Genomic DNA, 14706 nt, shown 5'->3' with positions numbered 1-14706 from the left:
ATACAACAGTTAACCCAGAAAGATATCAATATTGTAATAGGAGTCCCTATGGTCTTCTCTCCTTGTTCATGAACTCTGCACAAAAGACAAGTGGCTTTGCCTAGTGAAATAATGGTAGGAATTATAAATATATCTGAGTTCTCCTTTATCTTCAGTTTATTAGGAAAATTTGCCGTTTTCTTTTTTGTTTCTTTTATTGAGTAACTTCTGAATGTATACAAACTCTGCTGCAATACTGGACACATCAAATCTGTGAAAGCTCATTGTTGTGTTAGTTGCTGGTTTTCATTTCTTCTCTGTTTTCCTCTATCGGGATTGTACTTTCATTACTGTTGTCCAAAACATGTGTGACCCTCGTTGACAATATGTTGCCACATCAGCTGATCATATGCTACATCCTCACGGTTGCCAATATCATTTAAGCACGTCTTCATAGTAGAGTGTAAAATATCTTCGTATATAATTTGCTGTCCTTTCTGATTGCATTGTTCATATTTACATCACTTTAGAAGGCATATGGGCGACATGGCCAGTCCATCGAAGTTGATGTTTGATGATCATTGCCTCAATGCTCATGGTAATGGCCTCTTCCAAAATATAGATCCTTAAGTAAGTCCTTCTGTAAGATTTCCAAGTCTTGAATCCATAAGTAAGTGTTGGTGTCACAATGATATTGTTTTATTATTATATGCAATAGAACCATAATAAAACAAGTATGGGATATAGCAAGCCTAATACTATAACGACAGCAGATGTATGCACAGTCAAATTGATAACGCTAAATATATATGCTTAAGACGAATAATGTTACTATAACACACTCACTAAAATGGTTTTCATGACTGTGGAACTCTTACTCTTTTGTGTGCAATAGTGAATGTGGTGTATCATCTTACTCATGTTTATTTGACTGGAAGCATTATGACTAACGATAGGTCGGGGTGATTGAAATTCTTGTTGTTGATTCAGCTGTCTGAAACTTCCATTGAGGATGTAAGAATGTTGTCTAAAGGAAAGTGTTCAGATCTGAAAATGAAATTAGGAATCATAACGTTGTGCAGAGCCAGTGAAGTTTTAACAAAGTGAGATAGAGAGATGACATGGATTGACTGCAAGTTTATTTACAAGTAGTTTTCCATGGATATATTTTTAAGACCGAGTGAGTTGGCCATGCAGTTAGAGGCGCACAGCTGTGAGCTTCATTCAGGAGATAGTGGGTTCAAACCCCACTGCCGGCAGCCCTGAAGATGGTTTTCCATGATTTTTCATTTTTCACATCAGGCAAATGCTCGGGCTATACCTTAATAAAAGCCACAGCCACTTCCTTCCCAAACCTAGCCCTTTCCTGCCCCTTCGTCACCATAAGACCTATCTGTGTCGGTGCGCATAAAGCCAGTTGGAATAAAATAATTTAAGTGAGCACTTCCTAGAAAGGAAGTAAAAAAACCCAGACAAATTTTACTACAACCACAAATAAAAAGTAATTATTGAACTTCCAAAACAAATTGGTTTATATAGCCTAATGTTAAATTTAACAAGGAACATATTGGTACAACTCATTTTGCAATAGACCTATTGGTTCATCTGCAGTTAAAGCCTAAATTTGAGTGTTCATATTAAAAGATCCGACAGTAATCACCCTTTGATGATTATAGATGTTGATTCCCATAGGGGACCTAAATGAGTAAATTCATAATACCAGTATAGTTGGTCCGTTATTGGACATTATAAATTTTCCAGCTAACTCATTCCTGATTGCCAGTGTTTTGCCCCAGTTTGCTGTTGGGCTCATCAGTTGGTAAACACCACACCCACCAAGATGCATTCATAACTCCTCACACTTTCTAATTCTAATCCCTGCCACTGATTTTGACATGTCTGCTGTAATTGACTTAATTATTCTTGTTAGCGTGCCTTGTATCTGGCTATGCGATTGCTTCTATTTTGCTAATTGCAACCATTGAACTTGAGGTACAAATTCAGAGGGATCACTTTACGGTTATGTATAAATTTGAAGGAATTATGTTATTGAATTGAGGTCATATGACAAAGTAATATGAATCGTTTCAATTTATGACATTAGGAGATCATTGAACTTTCAGTATTATTTTATTACTCTTTTACATTGATTAGGGCACTTTTAAGGCACTGTGTGTAAATATGTGCCAAGAAAAGTAGCAAAGAATCAGAGTATTTGTAACAAGAATGGTTTATATGTCAGAGAGACTCATGCATTCGGCATTGAGATGACAACTTTGAAATCGTGTTGTCTTTCATTCACTGTGTTTGTTCGTGACCTCAAATCATACTTTCGTTGTTTGCCTGTTGAACCGATGTGTTGCATTCCGTTGAAGCTCACCAGGCAAATTCTGGGGCTGTATCTTAATTAAGGCCACATTTGTTTTCCTCCAATTCCTAGCCCTTTCCTAACCCATCGTTGCCATAAGATGTATCTGTGTCAGTGCCTACGTAAAGAAGAAAAAACTCTGTTTTGAAACTGGTGACCTCAGCGGTATGATTTTCATGATGAATGAGAATGCACTATTTGTGAATGATTCCATGAATTTGATCAAGGTTGCTTTGTTATTCCACTGCTTAATCTCATTGGCAACGGATTGCTTTCACTTTTGCATTTAGCATTTCCTGACCTTCCACGTATTGAATTTGTGAACATTTCAAGTTATTTGAGAGCACGTGCTAGCAACTCAGTTAATGGGGACGAAAGAATGAGTTGGTTATAGTGTTGTTTGCGCGCTGTTAACATCGGTTCGGTGCGTAGTTTCGTCGGAGTTGTAGGCCATGTGTTTTTTCTTGCGTCAAAGTCGTATGTTATAATATATGCGACGTATTGAATTGTTTTGTATGCGGTAGTTTTGCGAATTTAAGTGCATAAGCTTAATGAGTTGAATGTATTTAAGAGGGTTGTGTCGGTGACAGTTCTGGTATTTTCTCTTCTCGGTATGGCCAAAAAATATAACAAGTGTTCAGAGATACCTATACATTTCCATTTATTTTACCGATAGATAAAGATAATTATTATGCATTTTGTTGTGTGTGTCAGTGTGACAGATATTATTATTCATATGTAAGTTTCATAAATGAGAATGATTAGATACATTTTCTTGTAACCATTTTTGTTTTTTCTTAGTTTAAGATTTTAAATGTAATAGTCAATTCCCATTGTAAGTGTATATATGTATGCCTTTTATCCCAACATTTTTTCACCTAGACCGTGGTGGAATATACTGTATGTGATGAAATTCAAGAAGTAAAAAATCTTCCTATTTTTTTTTCTTTCTAAAAGTTGGCAGGTATGTAAATATTGAAAGCAGAGTTTCCGTCATAGCCATTGCTAGATTCCGGGTGTAATATTGAAGATGAATATCCGGTAATCAACAGCAAGAAAGTATTCTGTGCTTTGAGTCCATTTGCTATCTCTTATCTTTGTGATTGTGGTTTTCCTGCAATAACTGTAATAATGTCAAAGCATAAAGCTGAACTCAACATCGAAAAAGATATACATATTGCACTATACAAAAGCTAGGGCAAATAGTCTTGTTGCAACACTGAAATTAAATACAAATATATCATGGGTTTGCAGTAAAGAATAGAGAACTCTTCTTTGTTCTTTGTTCTTCTTTGAATTTTTATGACAGACATTATATAACTTGAGATAGAAAAAAAAAATAGATCAACCACTTAATCAATACACAATGTCATAATTTAAAAAGATTACTTATCAAGCATTTATTTACAGTTATTTATCAGACATTGTCTCAGTTATCAATACTACATTTATGATCTTTCTTTCAATTGCGTTCATGTGCTATAAATCTTATTTAATTGTTTGTGTCCTGATGATGGCTCCAAGAGTTAAAGCATGTCCACTTTTGTTTGATAAATAATCTTTTTAGATTATAATATTGTGTATTGTTTAAGTTGTTGATGTATATACTGTATATATATTCTCAAATTATATAGTCAATATGGACCAATATGAATGTGTAAAGACATTATGTATTTTCTACTTAGGTGAAATGATAGTCTGTCTGTGAAGACCTGTGGAAACAAAGACCAATTTGCATAGTAATGTATAAACATAAGAAAGCTATGCATTTGCTATATTAAAGCACCTTTTTATCTTCATTTTTACTGAATTTCAGTTTTCTACCTAAAGTAATAATCTACCCAGAAATAAAAATGAGAATCATAGTATCATAACTGCCATGATGGCACTGTCAGTATATGGTTGTCAGGGAAAAGGAGCGATAAGTGTCAAAAGTTTGGGAACCACTGCTGTACAGTATAAGGTTAGAGCACATACACTTATGAGCAATTGAATTAAGTGTACCTGGATAGTAGCATGTAGCACTCACTTTTGACCAGATAATGGCTGCGATGCAACGTGACTTACTCTACAATACCCCAGGAGCTTTGGGGATACATGCTGGTCCATGACAACTGCACAGACTCGCATGATGCACAGACATTGGAGAGAAGAGAGTCCAGGGTGCCGCACATTCCTCTTGGCAGCATCTCAGTTGTGTACAATAGGATTGAGGCTGGATGACCCCGGTAGCTAGTTAAGCTTCCTGTCTGTGGAGTTTTCATACATACATTGAGAAAGTTTTGCATATTGCTATGGAGCACAGTTGGGTTGAAAGTGAGGATGGAATTACTTGTAAATCAATACAGTGGTTGGAAAACTACACATTAATATTTTAATTGGCTATCTGTAATAACGTGCAATTAAACTGGATGTGTTTCTGCATGTTGACAGAAAAACATGAAAATAATCTTAATCTCATGCTGACTCCAAAACTTTGCCATGAGTTGATCAATACCTGATATGACCTCCATGGGCCCCAATACACTTGTTAGTGCGGTTTGGCATGCTTCTCACCAAACCATTCAATACATCTTGAGAAGGTTGTCCCCTAATTATTGATTCTTTATTCTTTCTCCAGATCTACATTATATGTATATGATCCGTGAATGGAGAGAAAAAATAACAAGTCTGACCTAAACCAGCTCACAAAAAGAAAAGGAAAAGAATGCCACCAGATAGGCAGACACATGAATAAAACCATAAATAATAATAATAATAATAATAATAATAATAATAATAATAATAATAATAATAATAATAATAAAATGGTAATGAGGCAGTATAAACACTTGCCTGGCCCAAGATCAACCCTTATTGGTGGTCTGTTGGCCATGGCAGAAGGCAGTATGGCAGTATGATAATAAGAAACTAAAATAATAAATAATTTAAACAAACTGCATATCACTTCTGGCTGGGTTCGCAACTCAGCGCAATCCTTCCTGAACACTGACCTCTCTATTGCTCTACTTAAGTTGCAAACCCAGCTTTTGTGTTACATCCACTGTCATGCCGGTGTGCAATTATTCTCCTTACGTTTCATTGCTATTGTCCACTGTTAAACTCTATTATCTCGCTACACGTATTTTCTCTTAAAATTTCAGACAACTCTCCACATTAATTGAAACCACCTTACTTGATTCCATATATTACCAATCAAACATCACTATCTCCCTATTCATCTTCCAGCCTTAACTCATCACAATTTTTACATCCACTCTACTACCTTATTCACTAACAATTAACTTAGACCATAAGCTCATATACCATCCATCTCCACACATTAACTTAATCACGAAACCTCGTGATTATTTACAAAGTCACCACACATGCCATTGCAACTTTAAATCACAATCATCCTGTAACCACTTGTATTCACCAGCCAAAATATCTCAACTATAGCGACACAAGCCTCTCACCATATTAATTTATGCCACTACATTTTACCATCTCACTATATTAAATTATGCCATCACATTTTACCATTATGGTTTTCCGTGGTTTCCCATTTTCACACCAGGCAAATGCTGGGGCTGTACCTTAATTAAGGCCACGGCCGCTTCCTTCCAATTCCTAGGCCTTTCCTGTCCCATCGTCGCCATAAGACCTATCTGTGTCGGTGCGACGTAAAGCCACTAGCAAAAAAAAAACATTTTACCATTAGCTTTTACCCTTATCAACTACCCATTTTTTACAATCACTCTCTTCCTTACTTACTAACCAAATACCTGCCTCATCTTAATTACAGCCTTGCAATACCATCTAATGACAGTAATTAATATACACACTTCACTGCCTACTAATTTAACTACTTAATCACTCTTTTCTCAGTTACAAATAACACACACACTCCACTATTCTCATGAGCTTAAACAATTTACTTACTGCTGCTGTTTGTTTTTTTTTACTTCTTGTCACTATGCCTTTGTCCAATTTACTCTTCTTACCCTATATCTCTTTTAGGCTCAAGCTTCTCCCTTTCGCCAAGGCATCTCTTGCTTCTGCTTCCTCCCTCCAAGCCATATTTTCACTTCGTTTATGTGCATTTGTCACCTCTTGTGCTTCTCCCCCCCCACATTCACTCCCTGTATCTTCCTTTCTTCTCTCACACTGGCCTCCGTCCTCAGCTCCTTAACTATTGCCCTGGACTCCCTTCTCATCTCAATTGCTGCTTCTCTGGCTCCTTCTATGATCAATTTGAATATAGCATGCTTGTCCTCCTCTGCCCTGCTAATTTCTTCTTGCTGCAAGCTCTGTTCCAGGGCCCTACTTTCCTTGGTTTTTTCTTTATCCCCATACCCGTCTTCACCAACTTTACTGTCTCTAACTTGTCTTTCTTCCACCCTCTTCCCCATTACCACTTGGTTCTTCATATTCTCTTCCATTTCCTGTAATTTCATCACTGTCCAAAATCTGGTCCATTAGTTACCACTAATTGATGACCCTTAATGTAGGCTCTTAACCCTTGCAGTCTAGCCCTGGCCAAATGTTTCTTCACAGTGTTTATATTCTTAATCCCTTCTCTTCCCATGTCTCTTTTAATCCAAATTTTTGTACTCCGTATATTATCCGCGACTCTTATCACTATTTCCACCATCAGGATGGAAAACAACTTCACTTTTATCGGCCTATTACCCCGTGCTTTACCATCCTTTCCACATCGTCAATATCAACTTCACTAAAGTTAATTTTCATCTTTTTTTGGATGACATCCACAACTTTGTAGTTTGTCAACACTTTGTCCTCTCCTTCTTCTTCCGGCACTCCATATATAAATAAGCATTTCTTCCCTACGTTCTTGGCTACTGTCTTCTATTTCTGCCTTCAGCTTCATCACCTCTTCCTCCATTTCCCTTATTTTCACCTTGAGTGATATAATTTCTCTCTCGTTGATTTCCACTTTGTTCATTGTTTCGTCTGTTTTTCCCTGTATCCAACGCCTCATATTTTCAAATCCTTTCACTTGTTCCTTCATCATATTTTTAATCTGCTTAAATGGGCATACTTCTTCCACAACTTTAACCACTCTTCTTATGACCTCCACGTCTTCCCAGCTCATGTTGCCAATGGAAGTCGGGCCAGGGTTTACTTCCACACCCCCTATATCTAGCAGTACCATAATTACCGCTGCCACCAGTATCTTCTCACCCATCATTCTTGTTTCCACTTTACCTCCATTCCTGGCTGTTTCCTTTCTTCCATCTCCCCTGCCATCTTCCAATAACCACCCGATATTGATCCACACCAATCATCTTCCTCTTCCCTCCCGTCTTACTTTTTCCACTCACCGCTCACACTCCACTCCCGCTCTACCTGCACACTCAACTTAGCATGACTGCTCCCAATCGCTGACTAGGTTAGACTGAGAAGGTTGTCCCACTCAACAATCGCTGCTTCAATGAGGGCTGGAATAGTCACTGAAGGTTGAGGGCTCTTTTAAGCAATACTCATTCCTGCTCTATATAGTTAAAATTAGGAGAATAGGCAGGCCAGTCCATTCTGTGAATATATTCTCCTGAAGAAAGACATTGACGAGTGTTATCGTCCACGAGTGTGGAATTTGGGTCTAAATTGTCAGCATAGCCTTTCACTACAGGTGGTAGGATAGTATCCCTATAACGTATGCCTGTCATATGCCCTCTGATGTACACAAGAGGGGTATGGCGACCATACATGATGCCACACCAAGACATTGCACCAGCTCCTCCCTGTTGGTATTGGTCTCTGATGTATTGGTCATGCATACATTCACTGGGTCATCTCCACACTCGCACAGATTTGTCGTCGGACTGTAAACAGACAGGGGTCTCATCTGTAAACCATGTTTGGTCCCATTGCTCCCTGGTCCTTGGCTGCTGCTGTCTTGCCCATCGCAGTTTGATGTTTCAGTGACATTGAGTAAACGGAGGCGCTTGAATTGGCCGACTGGAGTATAACTAGTGTAACCCACTGGAGACGATTATGGATAGTCTGGGTCGATATACATTGGTACCTGTTGTTGTTCGAAGGTTTTGCCTCAGTTGACTAGCTTGACGATAGGGATATCTCCGAGCCGTTAAGTGTACATACTGATCTTGTTATGGTGTTCCTCTTGGCCTACCCGTCTGGCATCGGTATTTGACAGAATGAGTTACTCTGTACTAATTGCTTGTCTGGGAAACGTCACTTTGATTCACGTGAACGATAGCAGCAACATCAATCAGCCGCATCCCCTGCTGCATCAGTGTCACTATATGAATCCGATCATGCTCAGTTACTGTTGTCCTCGATATTCTGATACACACTGAGCACACTACATGCAGGCTTTACCCAGTTGCCAGTGCACTCAGGCATATCGTGGCCAGAGAGAAGGCGTTACCTTCTTGTTGACTTGCCCCTCCACTTTGGGAAGGGAAATGAAAACCTGTCCTAGGTCCTCAAGCATACAGCGCCCCTGGTAGCCTGTCGCAAAACCATCTTATGCTATCCTCATTAAAACAGACTAATGTACACAGCAGATATATATGCACGCAAGAACTAATAATGGGTTTGAGACCACTATGATTCTTAGCCAGCCTTGGCCTGCAATATGCAGAACATTTTTTGCTGTGTTTAGAATGAACTGGCCAAAATTTGGGAGTGATAGGTCAGTGCATTTTCTTGCTGTAGGTACAGGTCTCCTTCAGGGTACTGGAGATGAATGAATGGGTCAACATGATATAGTACAGTTCCTGTATTGTTGTGAGTGATGTTGGCAGGTGTACCAGGGGTCTCCTTTCATCCCATGTGAGCAGTCCCCATCCATATGAGGATACCACCACCACTGGCCTGATCTCTATGCTACTGGCAAAATGAGTCCTTTACCTCATGTGCTTCATGATACATTCGTACCCTGTCATCGACCTTCACAAACTCAACTGCCCAGAGGACCTTCTACCACGCGTACGAGTGTCCTTTTCCCGTGTCATTGTTCGTGCCTTGTGACGTACGGTGAGCAGGTATACATTAGCGGGACGGTGTCTTCTTGTTTTACCATGCTTCGAGTGTCCTTTTCCCATGTCATTGTTCATGCCTTGTGACGAGCAGTGAACAGATGTACACTAGCAGGACGGTGACTTCTGTACCTTATTGTGAAGAGATGGTTCTGGATTTTATGGTTGCTTACACTTTGTTGTTTTCCAGCATTGGATTTGCTAGTGATCAGATATGCTGCAGCCCTAGTATCTGTTCTTACCTTCCAAGCTAGCAATGGTCACCTCTGTCATTAACACATTGTACACTATGGCAGTTGACCCTGGCAGTGGTGGTTTTGCTCGAATCCACCTCACAGTACACTCTTGCAACATCTGACATGGGAGCCCTGTGTCTGCACAACTTCAGAGATTCAATGCCCCATCCTTTTGGCTCTGAAAATCTGGCTGCAATCAAATGTGCTGAGATGCCTTGTCCGACCCATCTTGTCCTCAGCTATTACTCACATGGCCAGTACAAGTTCTGACAATATTGTAGTCACGTTCCGTGCCATGCTGTTACATTCTCTGGGCAGACCTCAGCATCATTTTGCCGAAATGGCAGCTAATTCAATTGCTCATCAGTGTATTTATATACTTCTTTAATGTCATATAAAGTATCATAAGTTTTTCTTTAGGATAAAAGAATGTCGACTCCATATGAAGGTTCCGCCCGCCTATCAGTGAATGCAAGTATTAGCAGCATTGAAATGGAATGTTTAAAAGAAGTCAGTCCCCCCACAAAGGAAAAGTGTACCATAAGTAAGCAGGCAAGTGAAATGATACTACTTTATGTTATTTATTTAATATCTTTAGTGTTAATGTTTATCTAATAGTAATGATAAATATTACTAAGAATTATACATGTATCACTACTGCTTTGTAATGGTAGATATATTATGTTATTGGAACAATTTCACCTGTTGCAATTTACAAACTTCATCATATAGGTCCGTATTGATAACAGCTTAATTAAAAACTAGTTTTAGGTTTGATGGTCCACCCAATTAATACACTTCACTTTACGATATTAAATGTTCAATGTTAAAATATGTTATACACTCTTTGGTTCATGTTTTGTCTTATTTAAGACTTCTTCAGCCATAGCGTCTCATATCTAATTAAAATACTGGCTGTAGGGAGGTACACCAATTTTGAGAACCTTGTCTTTTAAAGAAATTTTTTCACTAGATTGAAAACTTCAGTATTCTTCAGTTAACGATAAGGTCCCATTATTCTATTTTCGAGGCCTAAGTTCAAATTCTACCTTAGACAGTACACTGAAGCTACCGTATGTCTAATCTCAAGAAATATTATTTAGAATCAAAGTTTAACATGTAGAAGAATTTCTGTAAGAGAGTGATGGACAATTTTATGGAAGAACAGTGTGTATTGTTTAGTGTGTTTTCAAACATTTAGAAAGGACATGGGTTCATCCATTTTAAATTATTAGACAGTAATAATTATGTTATTTTAATTAGATATGAGGGGCTGTGGCTGAAGAAGTTTTAATTAAGACGAAACATGTACCAAAGAGTGTATAACATATTTTAACATTGTAAAGTGAAGTGTTGATTGGATGGACCATATTACATGTTAAACCTAATACTAGTTCTTAACAATTTCACCTCTTTGGAACAACCATTCATTCATTCGTTCATCATATGATAATACAAAGGTTATATACAAGTTATAGAGGAGAGGTACTGTGAGATCACAAGATCCAAATAACAGTTGCAAATCCAAATACACCTTGTAAATCCACTTGACAGCTTCATTGGGTGTGAGATGAAGATCTGTTACAGCTCCCTGAAAAGCTCATCAAAGGCAATATGTTGAACTTGTCACCACAGTCCCAGTATAGTGAAGTCTGCCATCTCAATTTGGTGAATGTAGCACCACTCCTGCATTAATCAGTCAATTGAGAATTCTGCACAGATATCTGGGAAGGTGGAACCCAGCTGGCTGTACACACGGGTTTTGAGCGATTTCATTGTGTGACAGAGAAGAATTTTTCTTTTCCATTTACCTTTTTGAGCATCTGTGATGTTGGAAAAGCTCTGAAGACAATAGTCTGCCATGCACCATGATTGTTGCTGAGATTTCAGTCGCTTTCTTGTAGTTGTTAATGTATCTATGTTGATTGGATTATCGATTATTGAACTTGGGAGAGGAACATGTGATGTCTTGTGCCCATTAGGCCTATGTACATTGCAGTTAGAAAGGATGTTATTGTAAAGAATGAATGATTTGAGATGTCTCTATTTTTGTTGTTTTTATTTGAGGTGTAGTATGTGTGTATATTTAATATTGTTTCAGAGGAGAGTTTCCCAGCTTTTTTGTTTTGGGTAACCATAGAAATATTTAATTAAACCTCTGATAACTCTGTCTAAATAGCACACATTTTAACCTTGGGCAATATACTATTCAAAAGAATTAGCAGAACAAGTTTTCGAATTTACCGTATGTAATACTGCATAGAACAATAATTGACTACTGGCAGTGATACCAGTTACACTTATCAGGGTTCAGAAATTTATGACTTAAAGTAGTACAAAATATGCAAGCAAATATGCCCTAAAAACTAGCTAAATATGGCCTATAAATGATAAAATATGACCTAAGAAACAATAAAATATGACATGAATATTAGAGTATTACCAACATTATAAACCAAAACCTGAAGTATTAGCATGCTCTGTGGTATCTGTCGGCGTAAGTTTATTGAGTTCATTATCATACGTACCTCTTAATTTTCTTCTTTGCCAGCATTTCGCATCATGACCATATGCATTCTCAGGCTGTAGTAAAAAATCTCCCTTGAAGATACCTCTTCTTGCATGAATCAACTTCTGTTCAACAAAAATTAAAACATTAAAAAATTAAATCTTGCTCTGAGAGCTGTCCAAAACTACAAAATATGAAAGTTTTTGCTCCAAGGACCCACATTAGGACCTACAGATTCTGGCATCATTTGACGCCATCATGCCCTGGTTACCAGTATCTTAGACGATGTAGTGCAGATATCATTTATGACATCATTGAATTTTAAAGACATTTAATAGACATGTTATTTATTATGTGAAGTATTCACTTAATGCACTTAAACTATCTCAACATCACACTAGGAATTCTCAATAAGTTATGTAAAATTCACAAAGATATACTACAAAATTTAGCTAAAAATAAAGCTGTTCATGGGTAATTTCAAATTTTTCTTTTCAGTATCATGGCAAAGTCGAACAAGAATATAATCAGCTTGTTCCAATCCCCATTGTTCACTCAAAAGACAGAGTTCAGAGAGAATGAAAACTTTCCATATAGTCTGCACACACTGATTCCTCACATTTCTTACAGATGCATCTTGTACATTTCTTGCAAAATTGATTGTGACATCTTGCTGTTTGTTTTGCTGTTACTTTATTTGGATAATATCCCTTACCAACATACCACACCTTCCGTTAGCTCTTTTTTCTGGTTTCCTCTTTTTGGCAACTGATTCATCTCCCCCCCTCAGTTGATGGACAGCCTCCTTTTCTGCTTTGAGGAGTGGTCCCTATGAGAAGCAGCTGCAGCCGTGAATGTAAGCAGAGGGTTTTTTTTTTTCACCTTTTTACCTGTAACACAGCCATGCATTCACAATTGCCATATTTAAGAGATGAAAAGAAACAGTCTTAGATACCACTTTTTGTTTTTAAATCTATGGGGATAATGGGCAATCATTTTGTCTAGAAATCTCCACCGGCCATGATTTTATTGTACTCTTCAACAGAAGAATGTCTTGTAATAGATGCAGTTCATTTCTCCTTCCTGTCCCATCTTTCCACATCACCCTCTGGTTGTGCACCGGCATATGTTGAGAGAGTAAGTGCACCTCCCTCATGTCCTTCCAGTGTACTACAGTCATATTGTCACAGGATGTTGCAATTGAGCCTGATCCTCGTGGAAACTGCTTCGCATCCACAAGTTTTGTCTGTATGTTGGAAATTCTGTTCAAAAGCACAGTTCGTACAACAAAAATACTTTGCAATTGCAAGTGCTCCAGCATAGGCATGGATCTAAATAAATTGTCCATGAATAATTTGTGATTTTTTCCTTTCAATTTTATGGCAGAGCCTAAAATCAGTGTCATCAGTTGGTCTTAATGTGCTCCTATCCTGTTGCTTGGCTCCTTCATAAAGTTCAAAACAATGCACATAACCATCCACGCTAGCTCTCACCCAAATTTTGAAGCCCCACTTTTTTTTTCCCCCCTTTTGCTCCTCCCTTTGAGGGGTACCAACATTTCATCCAGGGCTGATGACCTAGATGTTAGGCCCCTTTCAACAGCAAGCATCAGGATTAACAGCTTCATGGGAAGTCCAGTGCAAGGTAGAAACAATTGGACTTACTTTCCAGAATTTATCAGACATTTGATCACCTTTTTCATCCTTGTTCACAAAGAGAATGTAATGCTCTATTTCCTCAAATCTATTGACTGACTTGCTACAGTATCTGCAGGTAGGTCCAATCGAAGACCATTCACTGATGACCAATACATTCTTGTCTGAAGAAATTGAATGTAAGTCAGTATAATATTAATTCCCAGCAAGGTTTTTAGTTCATTTGCAGTAATCCTGAAAGAGATTTTCCCCCATTCTGAAAAGCATAACAGTTAGTCTCATAAACTATCTCACCAAACAATTTCTCTGGAAACAAGTGTACGAAAAAAGCATATGGATCATTTTCATTAATTTATATACTGTAGCTATCAAGGAACTGCAGGACTTGATTGGTATAATCATTGTCCTTCCCAGGGAACCATAATTTGGATCTTTACTTTATCGGCTGTAGGTAATGGATTGGCCCTGTTACCTTGAGCGTTTGTTATAGCACTACCAGTGTCTAGGTGCTGGTGATAAGTTACTAGTTCCAGATTCAGAGTTACAGGTTCCGTTATCAAGAAATGGAGACTTTTGCTTAGATTTCAGGATACCAGGCGAGTTGGCCGTGCGCGTAGAGGCGCGCGGCTGTGAGCTTGCATCCGGGAGATAGTAGGTTCGAATCCCACTATCGGCAGCCCTGAAAATGGTTTTCCGTGGTTTCCCATTTTCACACCAGGCAAATGCTGGGGCTGTACCTTAATTAAGGCCACGGCCGCTTCCTTCCAACTCCTAAGCCTTTCCTATCCCATCGTCGCCATAAGACCTATCTGTGTCGGTGCGACGTAAAGCCCCCTAGCAAAAAAAAAAAAAAAGATTTCAGGACATTTTGTAGCCATGGCACATCATCACTGTCTAGAAATGTGTGTTCACGAATGCTTCTTTGTATGACTTTGTATTCATCCTCATC

General features: G+C 38.3%; 1 protein-coding gene across 1 annotated transcript in view; it reads left to right on the top strand.

Moving 5' to 3' along the window:
• The window catches only part of LOC136858612 (TP53-binding protein 1), a 770373-nt gene that overhangs the window by 270672 nt on the left and 484995 nt on the right, over window positions 1-14706 (top strand). The window contains exon 7 of the mRNA XM_067138308.2: window positions 10014-10145. Coding sequence (XP_066994409.2) covers window positions 10014-10145 — 132 coding nt within the window. The remainder of the gene's footprint in view (window positions 1-10013; window positions 10146-14706) is intronic.

Source organism: Anabrus simplex, chromosome 1 (genome assembly GCF_040414725.1).
Source record: "Anabrus simplex isolate iqAnaSimp1 chromosome 1, ASM4041472v1, whole genome shotgun sequence".
NCBI classification, from domain to species: Eukaryota; Metazoa; Arthropoda; class Insecta; order Orthoptera; family Tettigoniidae; genus Anabrus; species Anabrus simplex.
The sequence above is the reverse complement of the archived record's forward strand: the minus strand, read 5'-3'. Positions and strand labels throughout refer to the sequence as shown.